Below are 20,921 nucleotides of genomic sequence, written 5' to 3'. Positions count from 1 at the left end.
TGACAGGAAAAGATGAAATTATTTAAAACATATTTTAATACTAGGTAGACTATTAATAGAAACCAAATATGTGAAAAACATATTTTGTAGTTAGTTATAATTAATAATTCCTGTCTTAAATGATATCATAAGGAAGAGCAGAGAGAAAGTGCTGCTACTCAAGGCTCATCCTAAGCCACGCCCCTGGAATTTCGATTCTTGAAGGCATCTGAACTGCACAGTGGACAGACCACAAACAGACATGTAGGTGATAAAAAAAAACAAAATGTGTTTTCCTTACCCTGTAAACATTTTTACTTGCTTTAAGTATACTGCATTAATGCAAAAAATACTTTTCTCTGCACGCCTGTGCGTTCATTCTCTGTATCATACTGTATTACAGAATAGTAAGTGTATAAGGAAATTTGTAACTGTCCCCTGATCTGGGTCATCGCTGAAAATAGTCTGAAGATCAGATCATGTACCCACTTGACAAACATAATAACTTCCTAAATAAATAAATAAACATCAGTAGTGATCATAACAGGTTAGTTGTGGGTTTGTTATATAAATGTTATTGCAGTCATCTTGTGGAATCTGACCATGTTCGTTCATTTATTTTGCATTCCCAAGGATTTACAAAACATTACAAGTAGTCAGTATATAGCATATATTTACATGTGGCTAAAGTGAAATTCTTAAGCATCTATTGCCTGAAGCATTAGACACTGAGGAACTTAAAGCCAATTGTTGTTTTCCGTAGGAAATAATTACCAGTGTGATTTCTAAGTGTGCATGAGCAGTGATTCATTTCTTCTGGGAGATTTCTCCCTTTTTCGAATTGGTATAACCATGAAGTTAGTGTGTGTGTGCGTGTGCGCGTGCGTGCGAGTGTGTGTGTGTGTGTGTGTGTGTGTGTGTGTGTGTGTGTGTGTGCGTGTGTGCCTGTGTGCGTGTGTGTGTGCGTGTGTTGGTATAAGTTCAGGGGAGTGGTGGACTTTTCCCCAACATTAGGGGTGCAGGGTAGGCTTTGTCCCATATGAAATGACACTTCATTTTAATTTTTTCACTCTTCTATGTTTTGGGCTTTATTTTTGGGGGTTCTGATGTTTAAGGTTTTGCCGTTTGTCATTCCATAACAGAGCTATATATACTGAAGCTTTGGATCAGAATGCGCCTTCCTTCCTACCATCCCTGAACTACTGCTAGGACAGCCTGCTGAAGTTATGTTCCATGTTGTTGTGAGCTTTTCTCTTTTTGAAACATAGTATGTTAAAATAATAACATCAAGAAGAAACTTGGATTTATTTGGGAACCATTTTGGCATCATAACGTTTAAAAATGTTGTTGCTCCATGTGTCATATTGCAGTAGCCAAAACAAATAGTTATATAGTAAGTAAGCTATTTTATATTTCGGACTTGAGTTTAAATGATGCAGGCTACAGATTTTAGCCAGTGATTTCAGCAAGATCATCCTGGACCAACAGCATGTTAGTACAATACATAATATATTGACAGTGGAGCAGTAAAGCCTAAATAGGCTGTTCAGCATACCTGTATTTTTCTGTGTGTGACATAGGCTGTACCAAACTGTAGAGAATGTAGTTCAACAAACTGTAAGTTTGTGAACTTTTTGTAACTTTCAGGTGCACGAGCAACTGAAAGTGTAGTAAACCAGTTGTATGCAGTTTTGGATATTGCATTCTTAGGCTGACTTGAACTCTTATAGGGAAGAAGTATTTCACAGCATGCGGATGGATTGCTGATACTATGTTGTATTTTAAGGGGGTGGGTGCTGCAGTCCTGAGTATGTCCTCCTTTGGATCAGATGCTTAGTAGTTATGAACCTGTTTTCAGTTTGCCATGCATTCCCTACTGCAATATTACCAGCTTACCATTTTTAATGTAATACAGACCATTTATTCTATAAGGGCAGCAGGCACTGAATTTGTAGATGAAATACTGAAATATAGCAGCAACCTTTTCATTAGTTACAAATCTCTTTAATGTGGAATTCTTCAGATGACTTTTACTTCTGCAGACAGTGTGCATATTGACTGATATTGGTGGATTGTAATGACAGAACTTTGAGTGGCCTTTTATGGTTGAAATGTTCTGAATTGGGCAGTTTTGTCATTGTTGGTTCATTTGTTTTGTTTCATTGCTTACTGGAAAAATCGTCAAAATTATAAACTTAAAACATTAAGAGCCAACGAAACTAACAACCAGAAAAAACAGCAATACGGACTGGCTGAAAAACGTTTTACTGAAGAAAAAATAAAATATGTACAAACATATAACACAAAATCGAGTAATCCAATTCCAATAAATAGTGTGTAAAATTAATATATCAACAAGTGACTGAAGAATCAATAAACTTAAAACATGCTTTAACAATTGGTGCAGTGTTATGCAAGGGATCTTCTTTCGGCTTTTCCCAGTTAGGGGTCACCACAGCGGATCACCTGTCTGCTCATGATTGGCAGTGGAGTTTTACAGTGTTGAGTTGCCAGCCCAGTGCCCAACCTTCCACAGAAGGCGCACACACACACATGCACTCACACCTAGGGCCAATTTAGAGTGTCCAATCCACCTGCAGCATGTCTTTGGGATGAAAACGGAGCACCCGGAGGAAACCCACACGACCACAGGGAAGACATGCAGACTCTGCACAGAAGGCACCCCAGCCAAGGATCAAACCAGAGAACTTCTTACTGTGAGGCGACAATGCTAACCACTGCACCACTGTGACCACCCAGTGTTATGCAAGGGATATAGTTTAATTATTATATATTATAATTTAATACAAACAGGAAGGTGACTCAAAGAACTTTTGCATGGTCCTAAAAATGTGTGCCTATGATTTGAAAACAGCCTAAAGGTAAACTTAATCTGCCACTAGCCAGATGCCTTTTCTTTGAATGTGAGTTTCAATGCTGTTTTAGTGAATGTGAGTTTCAAAGGAAGAGAAGTTTTAATGTTGTCTGTTTTTTATTGTGAGACTATATTAGTTTGTTCATAGGTTCATAGGTAGGTTCATAGGTGGGTACTAGGCTACAAGCCTAGCCAAAAATGTACCCTGGCTTTCGCCACCCAAGAAAATTATTTTCCTGTGCCACTGTCGAGCAGAGCCACAGAAGTGATCCCCGGGGTGAATTTCCTATCTCCCATCCAATCATCAAGATTTTTCTTGAAGAGTGCTAATGAGGAGCTCTGTTTGACATAGATAGGTAGTCTGTTCCAGAGTATGGGAAGTCTCTGGGAAAGGAATCTATCCCTCCAGCATGTTCTGTTTATTGTGGTGACAAGGTTTAGCTTGAAGGGATTGGGATTTCTTTAACTGGAGCATGTCCAACAGTTCTGGGTTTGACATAGCTTTGTATGTTAGGCAGAGATCGCCTCTGAGTAGATGATATGCGATGGAGTAAAGCTGGAGTTTTTTGAGACGGTCTGCATAGGGCATCTGTTTGAAGCCAGTAATCCTCTTTGTGAGGTATTTCTGTGGCCTTTCCAGTTGTTGTAGATATCTTGTGAGGTACATACCAAAAGGGGCGTTGTACTCTATAACGGGTCTAATGAGTGATGAGTAGAGGGGAACAATGACCTCTTTTTTTCTGGATGAGAAACCTTTTGTGATGAGTTGTGCCACGTAGAAGGATTTCCTGACCACTGTGGCGATGTGATTATCAAAGGAGAGACTACTGTCCACCTGTGTCCCAAGGTCTCATCACATTTTTGGCATTAAGTAGACTACCAGCTATGTGGTAGTTCATGGGTACAGAGTTTTTATCAAAGGGGATGACAATACACTTTTTGGCATTGAGCTTCAGGCCATGGCTTTTACACCAGGCATCTGTCTCAGTGGGGCCTTTTTGTAGTATGTCCACATCGTTAGGAGTTTCAATTATGGCTCGTAGTTTGCAGTTATCTGCAAACTTTGTTAGCCAAAGACCTTCTGTGTTAGCCTGTACTTCAGAGAAGTAGATACCAAACAGGAGAAGATCCAGGACTGAACCCTGTGGTACTCCACTTTTCACTGGTCTGAAGTCGGATTTGGAGTCTGCTACTTTCACAGTGTGGATTCTGTCTGTGAGCCAGTTGGCAACCCATCTTGTGACATAGGGATTTATACCTAGTTTAGTGAGCTTATCTATAACTCCAGAGTGGGGGATGGTGTTGAAAGCCTTGGCAAGTTCTAGATAAGCTGTGTGATCCACCTTACCCTCATCTATGGCTTTGGTGACTGCTTCAAAGAAGTCAATCAGGTTTAGGAGACATGATCTGCCTTTTACAAATCCGAACTGGGTAGGGCCCAGAGTTTGGAGATTACCAATGTCTTTTTTATGAGTTCCATGATGATACGTTCCATGGCCTTGCAGACCAGGCTCGTCAGGCTAATGGGGTGGTAGCTCCCGGGTCCATCGTGGCTCCCCCTTTGTGGAGTGGGATAACCGTTGCTCTGCGCCATTCGGTGGGCACAAAGCATGAGGTGAGGCTATGACTGAACATGGTACTTAGGTAGGGTGCCAGTTCATTCTGTAGTTTGTGTAGAATGCAGCCGGGGATATTGTCATGTCCCATGGATGCTGTGTTCTTGGCTTTGGAGAGTGTGTTTTTTACCTGTGCAGCCATGATTACAGGAACTTTGCATTCTTCCGGTATAGAGATGGGCCCTCTAGGGGGTGAGAGGGGGGTAAAGTTAGCACTGAATCTATCTGCCAGGATGTTGGCAATATCAGTTGGTTCTGCATATTTAGTGCCATTGTGCTGTAACTCAGAGCAGATCTGAGTGTTGCCATTGAGATTCTTGACATAGCTATAGAATGTTTTGTGGTTGTCTTTAGAGTCAGTGGCAATTTTATTTTTGTAACTAGCTTTGGAGGATTTTATGAGGGATCTCAGTTTCTTACTGAGGTTGACCAGGGAGTTCCTCCAGTTATGGGATTTTACTCTTTTTTGCAACAGTTTCTTTCTTCTGTTGTAGAGTTTGTTTATGGCAGAGGACCACCAGATTGGCTTCCTATTTTTGGAGGATAGCATCTTGGTTCTTTTAGGGATAGCATGATCCATGCACTTGTGTAAGTGCTTATAAAGTGCATTTGTCTAGGATTCAGCAGTTGTACCTCTATTATCCGTCTGCATGGGTGTCATGAAGTTTGCCACTTCTGTCTTAAGAAGTGTGAAGTTGGCTTTGGAGAAGTTTTTTACAGTGGTTTCCCTAACTGGGGGTGGGGGCGGGATGTGGATGTCTAGGGTGATTAGCTTGTGGTCGGATCTGACCAACGAGGAATTGACCTATGGTGTGGAACACCGGTTGCCCATGTTGGTAATAACCAGGTCTAGGATATTGCTGCCCCTGATGGGGGTGTGAATAAGTTGATCCAAGGCGTTGGAATTTATGAATTCCAGAGAACGTTGAGCAAAAGAGTTGGTATATGAGTAGTTTTCCCAGTTAATGGTGGGGTAGTTGAAATCGCCCATTATTAGGGTGTTAGGTTGTACCCTAATACTTTCCAGTGTATCAAGAAATGAGGGGTGGGAATCCTGGGGCATGGTGGGGGGTCTGTAGCAAGCTACAATTTGGATTGCGGTCTTGCCCACAGTTAGTTGCACTTGGATAATCTCGGATGCATTATGCTGTGCAACTAGCCTGGAGGTGTGGATATCCTTAATGAATATGGACATGCCTCCAGCTTTAGTGCTTCGTTCCTGGTTAGATGGGCGAAAGGTGTGGTATGAATTATAGCCTGGTAATGCAGGGGTGCTCTCTGGAGCTTTGAACCAGGTCTCTGTCACTGCACAGATGTCGATGTTCTCTATTTTAAGGAGTGCCTCGAGTGAGTGCATTTTGAGGTTTAGACTTCTAGCATTGAGTAGTATTACCCTAAGATTTTGCTTGCATGTACCTGTTACGTTGGTGAATTTGTCATTTGAACCTTGACTAAAAAAGGCACTATAGGGGTGGCAAGAGCCTTAGCCAGTGTCCAGAATCCCAAGGGCGACAGGTGCAAGCCATCTCTGGCAAAGCATTGTGGTCTGTCAATCATGTCGTCCCAGGCAGACAAATACTGGATCCCCTTGAATGACACCAGAAGCTTAGCCAATTGTTGAAGTCAATCATTTTGTCCTTGTACTGTGGCATCATTCTGGGTGATGGCAGGATGCTACTCAGGGCCAGGGTCATACCTGCCTGGGCTACAAGATCGGAGAGCTCCTCCATGTCTCTTTTCATGTAGTCCAGGGAGGTACGTCTCAGGTCATTCACACCAACATGGACAATGAGAGTGTCATATTTGTACTTGTTGTGGAGTGACCTGAGTGCGTGCGTTATGTGGCGGATCCTGGCACCTGACAGGCAGCTGACAGTGACTTTCTCCTTGTTTAGCCTGGTGAATGGAACATCAGTGTGCCTGACAATAAAGTCTCCTATGACTAGAGTGTTGGGTACATTTTTATGCCTTATGGGCTGTGGTTGAGTGGCATACTGAGTTTGTGGGCTATGTGTCATTTGGGTTATGTTGGGGGGTGGAATTTGCTTGCGTTTCTGCTTTGGAGGTCCCTAATGCTTGGGCAGGTTTTTATTGAGAGCCTCCGCGAATGTAGGTGTGTGTTTTGTGTTTCTATGTGTGTGTTTTGGTGGTGTAGGTTTTGAGGGACTATGCGATGAGTGTGATGTGGTGCAAGTGTTACCTTCTCCTCTTGACTGTCTAGTCCAATCTTGCAAATGTCTATCAGTGTTTGTGCTATAAAATTTGAAATAAAAGGTTTAAATTAAATTCAGATATCTGTAATCATTGTAGAAGTAAAGCAGAAAACAGTATGCACACTGAGAGTTTTGAATAGTGTTTATGGCAACTGGAAAAAATGCAGAAATAGCCATGTAATAAGACACTGAAATGACTGTATGGGAGGGAACAGGGTGCCAAAATTACACGTATTTTGCTTTCATGTACGTCCAGAATTTTTGACATGAAAAGTTGGCAACCCTACCTTTGTATCGTGTTCCCTTCAGCTCCTAAGATGTGTATGTGTCTATATATATATATATATATATATATATATATATATATGTATTATATATATGTGTGCGTGTGTGTGTGTGTATATATATATATATATGTGTGTGTGTGTGTGTGTGTGTATATGCATGTGTATATAAATATATGTGTGTATCTATGTATGTGTATATATGTGTGTGTATATATATATATGTGTGTGTGTGTGTGTGTGTGCGTGTGTGTATATAAAATCCCAAACGTAATATATTGCTGCAGGTACTTGAGTACTTTTGCACTGTAACCTCTCTTTACAGTGTCCAGTCTGCATATGTCTATGCTTTTCCTTGTCCTAGTATTTTACTTAAACCTTAGGATTACTATCTTTGCATATGCCCATTGCAACAAGTGCAAAGGATTGGACTCCACTTTGTTACTAAAATAGCTCATGATTTTAGAATTTAAACATCTTCTATCATTTCACGTTTCATTAAGGTGTTTCAGATAAATACTGATAATTGTTTTAAGCAACTAGTAAAGGAAATGTGTAACCTGTTTTGTCCTAAAATGTCAGAATTTTTATGCCCCACTCCCCCAACAGGTGATTTTAAAATTTCTGCTGTCATTGTATGTATGCTTTTTGAGTCTTTACATCCGGTTAAAACATAAATAGGTAATTTTGGGATTAGCGCTCTGCGATGGCCAACAACTATTTTACAAGCAAATAAGTAAAATGGGATGAAGTTCGGGGCAAAAAAAAATGTATTCACACCATCGCACTCCTCGTTGCATAAATATACGAATTACGATAAAAACACAGTAGGTACCGCACAGCTAAATTAGACACGGTAATTCCGGTACACGTTCAGTTTTATTTTCTTTGTGATCTGAGCTTTCCAATGGAGTCGTACATGTAAATGACTAATAGATAATCACAAACGGTACCGACATTTTGTTGTCGTCGTAAAGTGAGAAAAAAAAAAGAAAACAGCCGGTAGGTAACTCTACTCTGACAGGGTCACGTGACTAACACACACACACACACACACACACACACACACACACACACACACACACACTCTCTCACACACTTCTTTCCTGTGTTTTGATTGGCTGCACTGTAAATCCCACCCCCCCGCAGGTCGAGTCACTCAACCTAGGAATCAAAGCTCCTCACAGGTTTTGCAGTAGCAAACCCTGCCCAAGCCCTCGCAACAAGCACGCCCTCCTGTTCAATTCACGCCCATGCACTGACGCATTTTATGAATATGTAAAATCACCGAGTACTGTGGCTTGTATATCCCGGCAACGATTTCCCTGGCTGTCAGTCTATCAATGTCAGTCATTTAGAGTCACGCCCAAACCTGCGTGAAATGGTGTAGGTTGTTTTAAACTAACTTACGCCGTCTGGAACTAAAACCTGCAGTCGGTGTACATCGGCTTGGGCGAAATGGTCTTTTCCTACCTCTGTGTGTAAATGGGCTACATTTTTGTCGTGCTGATGGGTTATCCTTTTGTTTACAACATTTTGATCCTTGAGTGTACCACAAGATGTTAGCCGGGCGACACTTTTAGGGAGGAAGCACTTGTATAACCTTCTAACAGGTTTGTAGAAGTCATGGCAAAGAGTTCACCAGACGGGTCGAAGGAGGACCTTAACAAAATTTCAGATGAAGAGCTTCTGAAGTGGAGTAAGGAGGACCTCATCCGCAGGTTACGGAAGGCAGAGACTGAAAAGATGAGCCTGATGTTGGAACACGGGAACTTGATGAAGGATGTGAACAAGAGGTTACAAGTGCACCTTCACGAAATCCGAGGGCTGAAGGAGGTGAACCAGAAGCTCCAGGACGACAACCTTGAGCTGAGGGAACTGTGCTGCTTCTTAGACGATGACCGGCAGAAGGGGAAGAAGTTGTCCAGAGAATGGCAGCGGTTTGGGAGGTATACTACCACGGTGATGCACAAGGATGTGGGGATGTACTACCAGAAACTGAAGGAGCTGGAGGTGAAGCAGGAGGCCCTGGCTAGGGAGAACTTGGAGCTGAAGGAGATCATCCTCATGCTGGATGAGGAGAGGAGTGGCGCTGGTTCCCGCAGCTCTATTGACAGTCAGACGAGTTTGACCAATTTGAATGGGGTTTCGGGGACCAGGGACGTGGGGGATGGGAGCAGCACTTCTAGTGCTGGAAGCGCTGGTAGCCCCGATCACCATCATCTTAAAGCTCCAGAGAACAAAGTCGGGGTCATCCGGAGATCATTGGATGATCTGTCAGCACCACTGCACCACAAAAGCATCCCAAATGGACTGGGTAAGCACTACAAAAGTATTCCTATTGTACTTGGTGATGAGCACTATTTCTAAAGAAGTTTGACTGGAACAGATATATTACATGTCGCTTAGCAACTCTTACTTAAAACTTGTCGATTATTAACTTTCTGTGTGCCTTAGTTTTTCTATTATAAAGACGTGCCTGTATCTCGGAAGTTAACTTAATCCGTGCTGTATATCTTCTGGGTGAAGGTATGTCACCTAAAATGTGACTGGGACACCTTTTTAATATGAAAAATCAGTGTTATTTTTGTTTGGATGTGAAGGCATAGGCTGTTTTATTATGCATCAGGGTATACACAAATGGTGATGCCCACTTTTCAGGTAGTAGTTAAAATGAGAATTTATTTAAATAGCCGTGTATAAAACAGCAGGTGACACTTTCCAACAGTGTTAATTGGGTGAAGGCATCTGGAGGATATGAAGCTGCTTTCATAATAAACCCCATAGGTTCTTGCTTCTGCTCCCCAAAATCACTAATGACCCCAAAGCTAATTTATCACGTTTAATAAAAAGTGGTAACATGCTCCAGAGTAATTTTTGACATTATGCAGTTTTGCATCAGAATCCAGCAAATTTGACAATACTCCACATCTGTCCCCCACAGTGTTGTTCTTTTTGGAACATTTGCATGTATTTTTAGTATGCACCAAAGTACCCATGAAAACTTGAGAAAACTTAGGTACCTTTTTATTTGCAGTGCGTCCGTAGTAACATGTTACAGGTCTTGGCATGGTTGTTTCACACACCATTATGTTAAGGGAATAATGCAGCATATGTTCATTTGTACCGGAAGTGAAGCATGGTTTTCTGATTCATAATGCTGTTGATTTATCTTAGTATTTAGAGAAATACAGGCCTGCACAATTCTTAGTAGCATGTGGAAATGTGTTCTGAAACAACCAGAAGTCATTGTATGCTGTATTTTAGCCCTCCTCATTAGACCTGCATGCATTATTCCACATAGGATTCTGCTTTATATTGCCAAGTTGCACTTGTTGCCTAGTGTATTTCATGTTGAGATTTTTTAAATTACTTATTCCATGTTTTTTTTTTTTTTCATTGGCTTTACTCCTATGATAAACTGGGTTAAAGAGCCTAGCTGTAGTTATTTTTAATCATTATTATGATATACATTAATATTTATTACTAAACTACACAGTCCGTTGTTATAATAGTGTGTGAATGTGCTGCATCTCACTGACTGAGTTTGAATCCCATTTTACAGCTCTGACTGAGCTACAGACAGTACATAATTCTTGGGTTCCAGACATGTTTATATATATATATATATATATATATATATATATATATATATATATATAATTTTATCTGGTTACGAGAGCTAAAACATGCAGCATTGTAAATAATGGAGTACAATTTTAGTTACCACATTTTCCAGCCATGTTTATATATTGTCAATTGATTTTATCTGATTAAGAGAGCTAAAACATGCAACACTGTAAATAATGGAGTATAATTTTAGTTACCACATTTTTTTTCAGTTAAACATTTTCTTAAGATTTTAATGTTGCACATTGTATACAGGTGAGAAAAAAATGAATCTGTATTTGCGTGCTCCACTGACCAGAAGTGTCAGTAATTTTATTTGGATAATTTTTAATCTAGAGAACTACTTGTTTTAGAAGCAAGGAGATGCACTTCTTAGAATTAGCTGGTGAAAAATTGTGGGTAGGCCATGCTAATTACAGTTTTGAGTACGTACCAATTAATCTGCACAGTAAGTCATGCATCAATGTCTGTTGCCTTGCATTGACTCTGGTTATTTAATGTGATTAATGAGATACCCTGCACACCATTCCCAAAGCACTGCTGAAAGGTTATAATTTTGCAAAAGAAATGAAAGAATACGTGAAATAAATGGCCGTGTATTCATTTTCAGATGAGCTGTAATAAAAAGTGACTGCTCTGTTTGAAACCTGATTTTCTAGTTTTATCGTGGACTAAAATTTATGTGCAAACTGTAGTACAAAAGCTGATTGCAGTGCTGCTGTAGTCTGTAAAATTATAGTTTTAAATGTGTTCACTGTGTGGGTATGTGTATTTTATTTCCTAATTCTTATTATCATTATGATTTAATAGTTTTACTTTTCAATATGCAGATTTCATTTTGGTCATCTCTGGTTCATGTACAGTGCTCCTGTAGGAAATGTGCATTTAAATTTGACAGGAGGGTAAGGGTGGTATCACTCATTAAAGTACGAGACTGATTTAACCATGGGTTGAGAAAAGCTGAAGGTGAAACTAGGCTTTCAGGAGGATTCATTCAGCGTTAGAAACCCTGGGAAGAATGTATGTAATACTATGAATGGCGTTGAAGGAAACATGCAGAACTGGTGTACAGTTAGGAAAGGGGATATATTTTTTCCAGATCTGCTTAATAAAAAGCAGAAGATGCAGCTGTAACCTGGCCAGGTTACAGTTGGAGTGAGGACAGAAGATTCTGAGGCAATGAAAGAACAAGAGGTCGGAGAAGAGATACCATAGGGACAGTGGGAATTAAGTGGGTCAAGGTGTGGAGATTGTCTTGTCCTTCTGCTGCTGCTGCTGAACCTGATTCAGTACTGTCTCTGTGTTACGGGGATGAGGTGGGGTGGGGGTTGCTTGTTGATATGCAGTTGCCATCTACTTGGTTTTGAGCAAGGAGGTTGACAGAGTCATATTTAGGAAGCTTGGGGGAAATTTGCATGGTCTGGTGGTAGAAAAGAACTTGTGTGCTTCAGTGTGATGTTAGCTAGCAGAGACGATACAGGAATTTTTGGTAAGATGCACTTTATCTGCATCTAAGTTAAATATGATTTTATTTGGATATTATCTGCATCTAAGGTAAAAATGTTGCTATTTGTATTTCTCTTTTGAGTCCCTTTATTTCTCTTTAGAACTCTTATTTGGTACATGGTGGATGAATCTGCTTGCAGTCATATAGAAATGTGTGACAGAATGAATCTGTTTATGCGTTGCACTCACTGCACAAACATGATGGGTTGTTGGAGGGAAGTAAAGCTCTAGAATAACCCAGACAGTTAAGATCATAGAAATGGGTGCTACAGTTTACTCAGCAGTCATAAACCTGAACTTCACTGCTGTCGGTTTGCCATTTTTTGGGATGTGTTAATGAAGAACAGAAAGTCTCATTAGAAAAGGGAGCAGATGAAACCACACCTGGAATACTGACTACTGTCCTTATTCATGTACGTCAAGAATTGGTTTATAGTATCTAAACGAATATGTAATAGAAACTACCTCTGATGGAAAGAGAGATTAATGCTGAAAGTTTGTGGCTGACTAAGTTTAAGTTTACAGGTGATTGCAAGCTGGGGGTTATCATTGACTCCCTTGCAGACACTTGCATTCTTCAAGGTCTGTCTCTGACTAACAAATGATGCCAAAGCCATTGTCTTAAACTCAATGCTAAGAAATGCATAGTTGTATCTTTTGGGACGTCAACCATCATGGCTAATTACCATGTTGATAATACACCCCTAAGAGTCAGCCCAGTGGTCAGGGATCTGGGTGCGCACGTAAACAGTAGCCTTCGACCACCACATGGCCACAGTGATGAGGAAATCATTTGCTCAACTTATATATAGGGGCATGGCATCTAGGTCTAAAGAGGTCATTATCCCACTGTACTCCACCCTTATCAGACTGAGTATAATGCTCCCTTTGCTATGTACCTGACCAGGCATATACAGCAACTAGAGCAACCTCAGAGGTTCCTTATGAAAGGAATGTAAAGCATAACAAACCTGCCTTATGCATTGCTCCTTAAAGCCCTTTTTTTACTCAGTCTGTTATAGATTGCAGAGGGGTGATCTGTGCCTAGCTTACAATGCATCCACAAACCCCACACTTATGAATTTCCTACTTATTCATAAGTCAAAAAGTACCAGAAGTACAAGGCTAGGGACCTGAATTTTGTCTTAGACTTAAATAGAACATGTTGGAGAGACAGATATGTGTCCCAGAGACTGCCCTTCCTATGGAGCAGACTTCCAATCCATGTGAAGGTGGGTTAGTGTATTACCTAGTTTAAACACAGCCTAGACCAGTGGATGGGGAATAGTAAATTTACGCCGGGTCTGGCACCCATATGCCTTATGGACATAGGTCATGCCTGGCCCTCAATGTCCTATTTGGATACAGGAAATCTGTATTCTTTTGGGAAAACTTGGCTAGGCTTAGAAATCCCCCCTTAGTTGTTAGCCTAGTGACAATCTGTGAGTGTCTAAGAGAATGAAGTGCATGGACAACCACAAACTGTGAAGCTGTTATCCCATAGGAGAGGACTTACAGAGGAACATGACTGGACATTCTGATGGACAAAATGATTGGTAGATGTGAGTTGCTAAATTCTTTGAGAGTGTAAAGCATATTTAAAGAGCTAAGCATATGAAATTTTCAGTCAACAAAATTATGGTAGGATTATTTTACAGAAAGAGCAGACAACCTAATCTTTCTTGGTGCAGTCTTCTCTTTATGTTGTGTTTACTATGTTAGTCATATTGGGTTGTGGTGTACTTTCCAGGGAGGCCCAAGATGATTGTACTAACTAGGAGACTTTTGGCTGGGGCACAACGGGAAATCCAGGACTGTCTTCAGTAAGTACCATAGGATCCAGCCATGGGGTGTGTGAATAGTACCCACCTGGCAGTCTTCTGGTTTTCCAGCATCAGCACCGAGTCTGATGGTTCTAAAGCTACTGACACTGATAAAAGGACTCTTGTAATAGTAGGGTATTTAACAGCAGGTGAGAGATCCATAGAAGAGAGAAAGGCAGGAAAGACAGAAGTGTAAGTCGACCATGGGGGAAGGACATCCTTAGGGCAGTAGTACCCCAACTTTGTGGCATAGTGTGATGAAGCTGTAACTATGACCCAGATGAACCAGTTTTGAGCAATGATTCTGGTGCTGAAAGAGTCAGGTTGGGCGGGGGGCCTGAGTGAGGGGGTTGCACTGACTCAGTCATTCTTGGTGGAGGGAAGGCTGGTTTTCCAATCATCCGATGCCACAAGTGCAACCAGAGACTTGCCCTTAGAACTAACCAAGGGTAATATAGGCTAGGTATCCCAGGCTGGTGAGGGTAGCTCTGAGTGTGTATGGAGGGGGGGGGCATAGCATCCTCATATTGATGCAGTGCCTATGTTCTCCACCACTGGGGTGTGGGGTTGGGGCTTAAAAGCCAATGTTAGAATAATGCCTGGATGCTGATGTGAGGAGAGTTACATAGTTGTTTGGGGACAAGCAGTATGGGCAGTACTGGGCCCTGATCCTAAAGGCATCCCATACTTACCTGACAAGCAACCTTTGTTTTGACTTGAGACAAGTAAGACTGGTTTCTCACTGGGCTGCAATCTGGGTGAGTAAGCCAGACTACTCTGGCCATGGAGGATGACCTCATCCACAGTAGACAAACAGAGGAAAGGCACTAGCATCCTCATGCCAGCCTGGGTGACGCTCACTTTTGTTATGGGTATGATTGAAAGAATGGACTTCAGTTCCATTGGGGAATGCTTGAAGGTCAGCCGACATGAGGTAGAAAAATTTGTAGACAAAAAAAAGAAAAGCAGGGTTATTGGCTGCTTAACCAGACATACGTCTGGAGCGTTTCTCCCCGGGCCTTGGCTGAAAATTGGCTTAGTTCCAAATCAGACTTTCCCAGTGAACAAATGTTAAATAAATTAAATTGTCTACTTAGCCATAGTAAACTATATTTATTTGTAACTGTTAATAAAATATCGTTATCCTGATGGGCATATCCCTAACAACAGTTGAGCAAACATTCTATGCAGTGACTGGTGTCTCTAACCAAAGAAAACTTTAGCATGGGTCATTTGTGTGTCTTGAAGCAACAGATAGTAAGCAGAGCTGTGGTTACGTGCCTCAGTGTAGACTAGTAAATCTGGCAGGAGTCATGCATAGTCAAATTATCTATTGCTGTCATTCCCTGTGTCTTGATTTTTGGATAGAAGTACTTTGCCGAGCTTCTTGATATAGCAGTTTACACCTTGGTCTTGTGCCACTGTTAGCTAGCACCAATGTACAATATAACACCTTCCTCCTTTTCTTTCAGCTATGTCTAAGACTTTTTGTCTGTTTCCCTGAGTTATGTAATATCTCTCAGACTTTTGATACATAAGAGTGACTATGCTTCTCACACTACCAGTATCTTGATACATTCTTTTACTTGAAAAACTGTATCCAATGATTACCAGTTGGACTTTCCCGGTAACCAGATGTAAAATAAAGTTTTGAATAACATTGTGGTTCACGATTAGTTTGTTTGAGGGCGTATAGTGTGTTGTAAATAGCTTACTAGGTATTGTTTCACTGGACCATGAGTAAACCATGCTGCTCGAAGGCATAAGGCTGTAAGCTATTAACAAACTTCATTCTGTAGTCTTATGTTTGATTTCCTGTATCGCCATTCATAAAGCATGTGACTGAACAAGTTAGTTAACTGGACAGTGCTTCTTTGTCACACCTGAAAAGGGACATTTCCACCCAGTGGATTTACTTGGTTAATAAAATTAAGACCCCCATAGTTTGATTGTGGTTTCAGCAGGGTTCCTACCTAATTTATGTTTCGTTTTTAACTGAGTTAGCTTAGCTGGCCAGAGTTGGTGCCACAGAGAAGAGCTCAATACAGAAATGTATTGTGTGCTGAAATGTAAGTGTTAGATAAAATGATGAATATAGTGCTAAAGTGAGTGCATCACTGTTTCTAACTACAGAACATTACCCAGTACAGAGTTCATATTAACTGCTAAAGTGTAATACTGTCAGATAAAATGACTGAAATACTTTGTAATATGTGATATTTAAAAGAAAAGCTTTTATGTATTGCAGAAGGTCCCTAAAGTAGCATGCCACAGGGTACAGTGCCGTAACCTTTTGGTTTGGTTACACATGTTAAAGACAACTAGAAACAGTTGTATGATAAATGCCGATCACGACGCTGTCACAGGTATATGTAAATGTAGCCTCACCTGTCAAGGTTTGACAGGCAGCAAGTCTAGCATTAGGCTGATGAGTAATAGAACAGAAAGACTGCATGACTATGTGTGCCATAGTGGTAGTAGTGTGAAACAGGTGGAGCTCTGGAATGCAGCAGAGCAAGTCGGAGGTGAGTACAAAAGCTTTCGGTCTTTTACCTGTTTTCTGTCTTCGAGGTGTAGTTGTGGCTCAGCTGTTAATTGTTTGGAAACCAAGAGAGAAGAAAAATGAGGAACTACACAATTGTTGAGACTTTTCAAGGGTGGTGTCTAGCATGACACAATGTTTTGATCCATAAGTGTGGAGCTGTAACAGAAGATGTGTGTGTGTGTTTTTATATGTATGTTTTGTGTGTGTGTGTGTGTGTATGTATGTGTGTTTAATATATACGTGTATAAATATGAATACAATGTGTGGGTGCATGTACATTATTTATGTTTGTTTGAGTTACAACAGTGTGTTGATTGACACCTTTGCCAAATTAAATGGGACTGTCACTATCAAGTTTGCATTTCATCAGTTTAAGCATATCAGTGCAGCTGTAATGTAGTTGTACTATTATGAAGTTTGTGGTTGCAGCCATTCTGTGCAGCCGTAGAATAGGGCAGTAATGGTAAAATTTCCTTTGTCCACACTACTGTGGGTTCTCAGTGATGGTACTTATATATTTGGGGGTCTCATGAGGTGGCAGAAGAGGTTCTGCCCCATATGTGATATATCAGCAGTTTGTTTTAGGATAGCACGTAATAAGCACTTTACAGAGTCCATAAATCAGTGGCTATTGTTATCGATTATCATACATGTCCTACAGTCCCAGAGTGGGAGTCCTTGTTTATGTGCAATTTTATGGACATTAAATCAGATATCCATAACTTTTTTACTTAACCTTCATCACAGTCAGATTCATAAACTGTATAATTCTTTGTTGTGCACTTTATTCCAGAGTCCATTTTTTGTCACTGTTTAAAACAGCCTTTTCAAGTGAATTCTGTAAAGTTTCAAGTTTTCATTAGTGTGATTCATGAGTGGATCATTGGTGATGGTGGTTTTAAAACGTTGGTGAAAAAAGGTCCTTAAAATCACCAACATCACAATGCTGCAATCATTTTCATGTTTATATGCATTTAGCTTTTGTATTTCCTAATGTTACGCAAATCTGACAAACATAACCATTTTTTTCTGCCTAACCTTGAGATTTCAGCAGTTGTAAGCCACTGTGGTGCAACGGTAGCGTTGTCGCCTCACAGCAAGAGGTTCTCTTGTTCGATTCTCGGCTGGAGCGCCTTCTGTGTGGAGTCTGCATGTCCTCCCCACGGTCGAGTGGAGTTCGAAAGACATGCGTGAATGGGCGTGCCTTCTTTGAAGGTTGGGTGTCGGGCTAGCACCTTGGCACCAATCAACTGCCAATCATTAGCGGACCGGAGTTCCGCTGTGGCGACCCCTAACTATGAAAAGCTGAAAGAAAGCATTGAGATTTCAGCAGTTGCAATCATAAACAGAACCTAGATTGAAATGTTTCCTTGTAGTATCCTGAAGGTGTGCTTTACCATTAGCAGAAGGACGTCTTAAAGGACACAAATAGGTATATTCACTTGAAAAGGGTGTTTTAAACAGTGAAAAAAATGGACTCTGAAACAAAGTGCACAACAATCTTGATATTTTTGCAGTGTGGCACAGTTAAGTATGATGTAATCTGTTCATTATGAAGCATTCTATTTAACTGTTTGAGGTTAGTTTTTAAGTCAGCTGTGGTTTGTGGTTTTTACCTCACTCATGAAGCCACAGGGTTTCTAGTATTACTTTTCACCCCCACTGTGATTGGAAACACTTGTCCGTCACCATGAAAGTAGATGTTTGCTTAGGTATGTTGTAAGGCAGGGCTGTGGTGTGGCTTCTGTCATTGTTCTACCATGCTGTTTCATTTATAAAATGTTTTGAGACATTTTTCATTTACGAAAACAAAGGTGCATAGCAATCTCAATTTATTTATACTTGTTTTCTGTGTTGAATCCATACTCTACAGCACTTTTGACTGTATTTGTAGGTTCATATATATTTGAATGTCATGCTTGCAGTCTATAGATGTTTATCACCCCACATCTGTATTTTTTTATTATCCAAAAAAAATGTAGTGATTTCTGTGCATTGTTTAACAGTGAGAAGTAGATGTATATGGTATACCACAGTGTGAATTTTCTGTCTCTTTTGCCCTGTTCATGTTTAGTTTTGACAGTAAGTTTCTCCACCTGATGTTAGCACTGTGAGTGTATATTTCAGAGACGACACTTCTAGAACCTGGTCCGAGAATGCCTTGTTGTCTAGGCACAGGTCCGAGAATGCCTTGTTGTCTAGGCACAGATCAACTTAAAGGGCCTGTACAGCACTATTAAAATATATGTGTAGTCTGGATTGTAGACCCCCCACACATTTTTCAGTGTTGTAGACCCATTGTTTCTTTTTTGTCAGCTATGTTTCAGCTTTTTGTAACTCTAAATGGGATCCAAGGAGTGGCAGTGTAATGGAAACAGACCACTGCACCCCTCTGTTTCCCAAATATCCATGTTGCATTCTTTAGTGGTACATATTTACCTCTAAAGCATTAGGATAACAGCAACAGCCTAGAACCTCCTCCCCCATATTGGTACAACCTGACTGTTTAGCTACAGCACATTGAAGCACTCTTCTCTTTAGCCTGGCACATACATTCAACAAGAGCAAACTTGGAAATTTGTTAACTTGACATCTTGGGTTGTAGAGGTTTAACAGGACTGTAGACTGGTGCAGTTTGACTATTAACAAACCCTTGAACCATTCTTTGCAGACCTGTTGTATATGTGTACACATTTATTTACGTATATATTTTCCTTTTTCGTCTGACTATCTCTTTGGATCAACTTAGCTGTCTAGTTAATAAACACTGTGCTGTGGATTACTGTCAAAACTGAAGTTATCCATAGGCCAGGGCCTCTCCACTTATCACGGAGTTTACTTTTGTCTGTCTACAGTAGGGTTTTTGGCCATACTTAGCCTTGATCTCCCCCATCCTCCTCCTCCCGTTCTTGCCTTACTTGCAGAATTTCTTATGTTGTGTCACATACGCTCTTCAATTCATTTGCTGCTTTGCCAACAAACCCCTCCACCTCCTGGAGTCAGTTATTAAACGCCCAGATTAAGATTTGTGTTGTGAGCATCAGCATTTACTTTAAGCTGGAAGAAGATTCCATCTGTGATCTGTATAACTAAGTTAAAATAGCACCATGCTACCGTCCTCCCCATTTATTTATTTATGCTCATGCTGGGAAAAAAAATTGTCTTTATTGAGATGTTCTGACAGTGCAAAATTGCAGCACAGCTAACAGGAACCAAAACAAGAGATGCAGATTGTCACACACAGCTTTGTGACTAGTGAGCATAATGTAAGAGACAGTCCACTGGGGATTTGTACACTCTGTCCAAGATGAGTGATGAATGCTTAGAGGAAACCTCTTAGAGGAGAATTTTAAAGCTGCAACCCTCATGTTTGCATATGAAAGATTTTCACATTGTTCTAGTCTGAAGGCACGAACAGTCTTCCTCCGGGAGGAGCAGCATTGATTTTTTTCCCACTTCACAGACTTGCCTATTGTTTTTCATTATATTAATTTTGTACATTTTTACTGCTGGTAGAAACTTAATTATGTAAAAGCCAAATGAGGAATTCTTCAGTAGCTAATATTGTTGTGCTGTTGCAGCTGATGCCTGTGTAAGACTTGCAGTTCTCTTTCCCCGGGGGCTGCAAGTCACCTGTTATGCTAGAAGCCTCTCACAATACATACGCATACTTGAAATGTTGAGACCTGTGATGCAGTATTGTGGATGTTTGTACCCAGGATTGCAAGTTTATTAGTGCCTTATTTGTAAGTTTAAGATGTGGAATCTTTCAGCGATACAAGCACTTTGGGTGGCTATTTGTAGTTTAATGAAGCCACTGTTTGCATAAAAGCACAAGCGATACCACATTGTCATAGATTGACGTGTTAACACATTCATGTACTGAAATTCTGTACTCCTTTAAAATTATACAGCATATGTAGGTTAACCTACCAGTAATGTACGAGATTCTATTATCAGACTTATTGGCTGCCTCTAAGACATGGCTCAGATAAGCATGTTAACCTGCTAGAAAAAGTGTTTTTTCATCAGGATTATTGGCTACCTTTGGAACATATTTCAAGGAATGTGTCTCAGACTCTGATGGTACTTTTTTATTTTTTTGTTACTTGTTTTGTTGACCAGTGTAGTGCACTGATCCATGTGGACCATTATCAGACTCAGTCCAGGAAAAGAGAGGAGAAAAACTAATAGTAGACAAGTAATTTACAGAACAGACGAATCTACAAATGCTAAGTTAAGCTTCCAGAATCATTAACAGCATCGTAGACGTTTGTATAACATAGTAAGAATCCATCACAGTACAATATCCAGCATGCAAAAACTTTATAACAATATTGTAGAATTTTTTATGTTTGTAGTATTATTGCCAAGTCATTTATGTCGTCCATCTTCTCTCCCAGCCCCATTAAACTACCTCCTTTGTTAGCCAGAGGCCCTTTTAGTAAGG

The 20,921-nt window shown here is 40.5% G+C and overlaps 1 protein-coding gene across 3 annotated transcripts in view; it reads left to right on the top strand.

Moving 5' to 3' along the window:
* The first annotated feature begins 8,287 nt into the window (after positions 1-8,287).
* The window catches only part of CCDC85C (coiled-coil domain containing 85C), a 967,849-nt gene continuing 955,215 nt past the window's right edge, over positions 8,288-20,921 (top strand). For 2 of the 3 annotated variants that reach the window (XM_044074610.1, XM_044074608.1), the window contains exon 1: positions 8,288-9,284. In XM_044074610.1, the coding sequence (XP_043930545.1) occupies positions 8,594-9,284 (691 nt within the window). In that variant the 5' untranslated portion in view covers positions 8,288-8,593. The remainder of the gene's footprint in view (positions 9,285-20,921) is intronic. The other variant, XM_044074609.1, reaches the window with a different exon arrangement.

The sequence above is a fragment of the Protopterus annectens genome, chromosome 6.part0, assembly GCF_019279795.1.
Source record: "Protopterus annectens isolate FY-2018-M chromosome 6.part0, PAN1.0, whole genome shotgun sequence".
In the NCBI taxonomy this organism is placed as follows: domain Eukaryota; kingdom Metazoa; phylum Chordata; order Ceratodontiformes; family Protopteridae; genus Protopterus; species Protopterus annectens.
The sequence above is the reverse complement of the archived record's forward strand: the minus strand, read 5'-3'. Positions and strand labels throughout refer to the sequence as shown.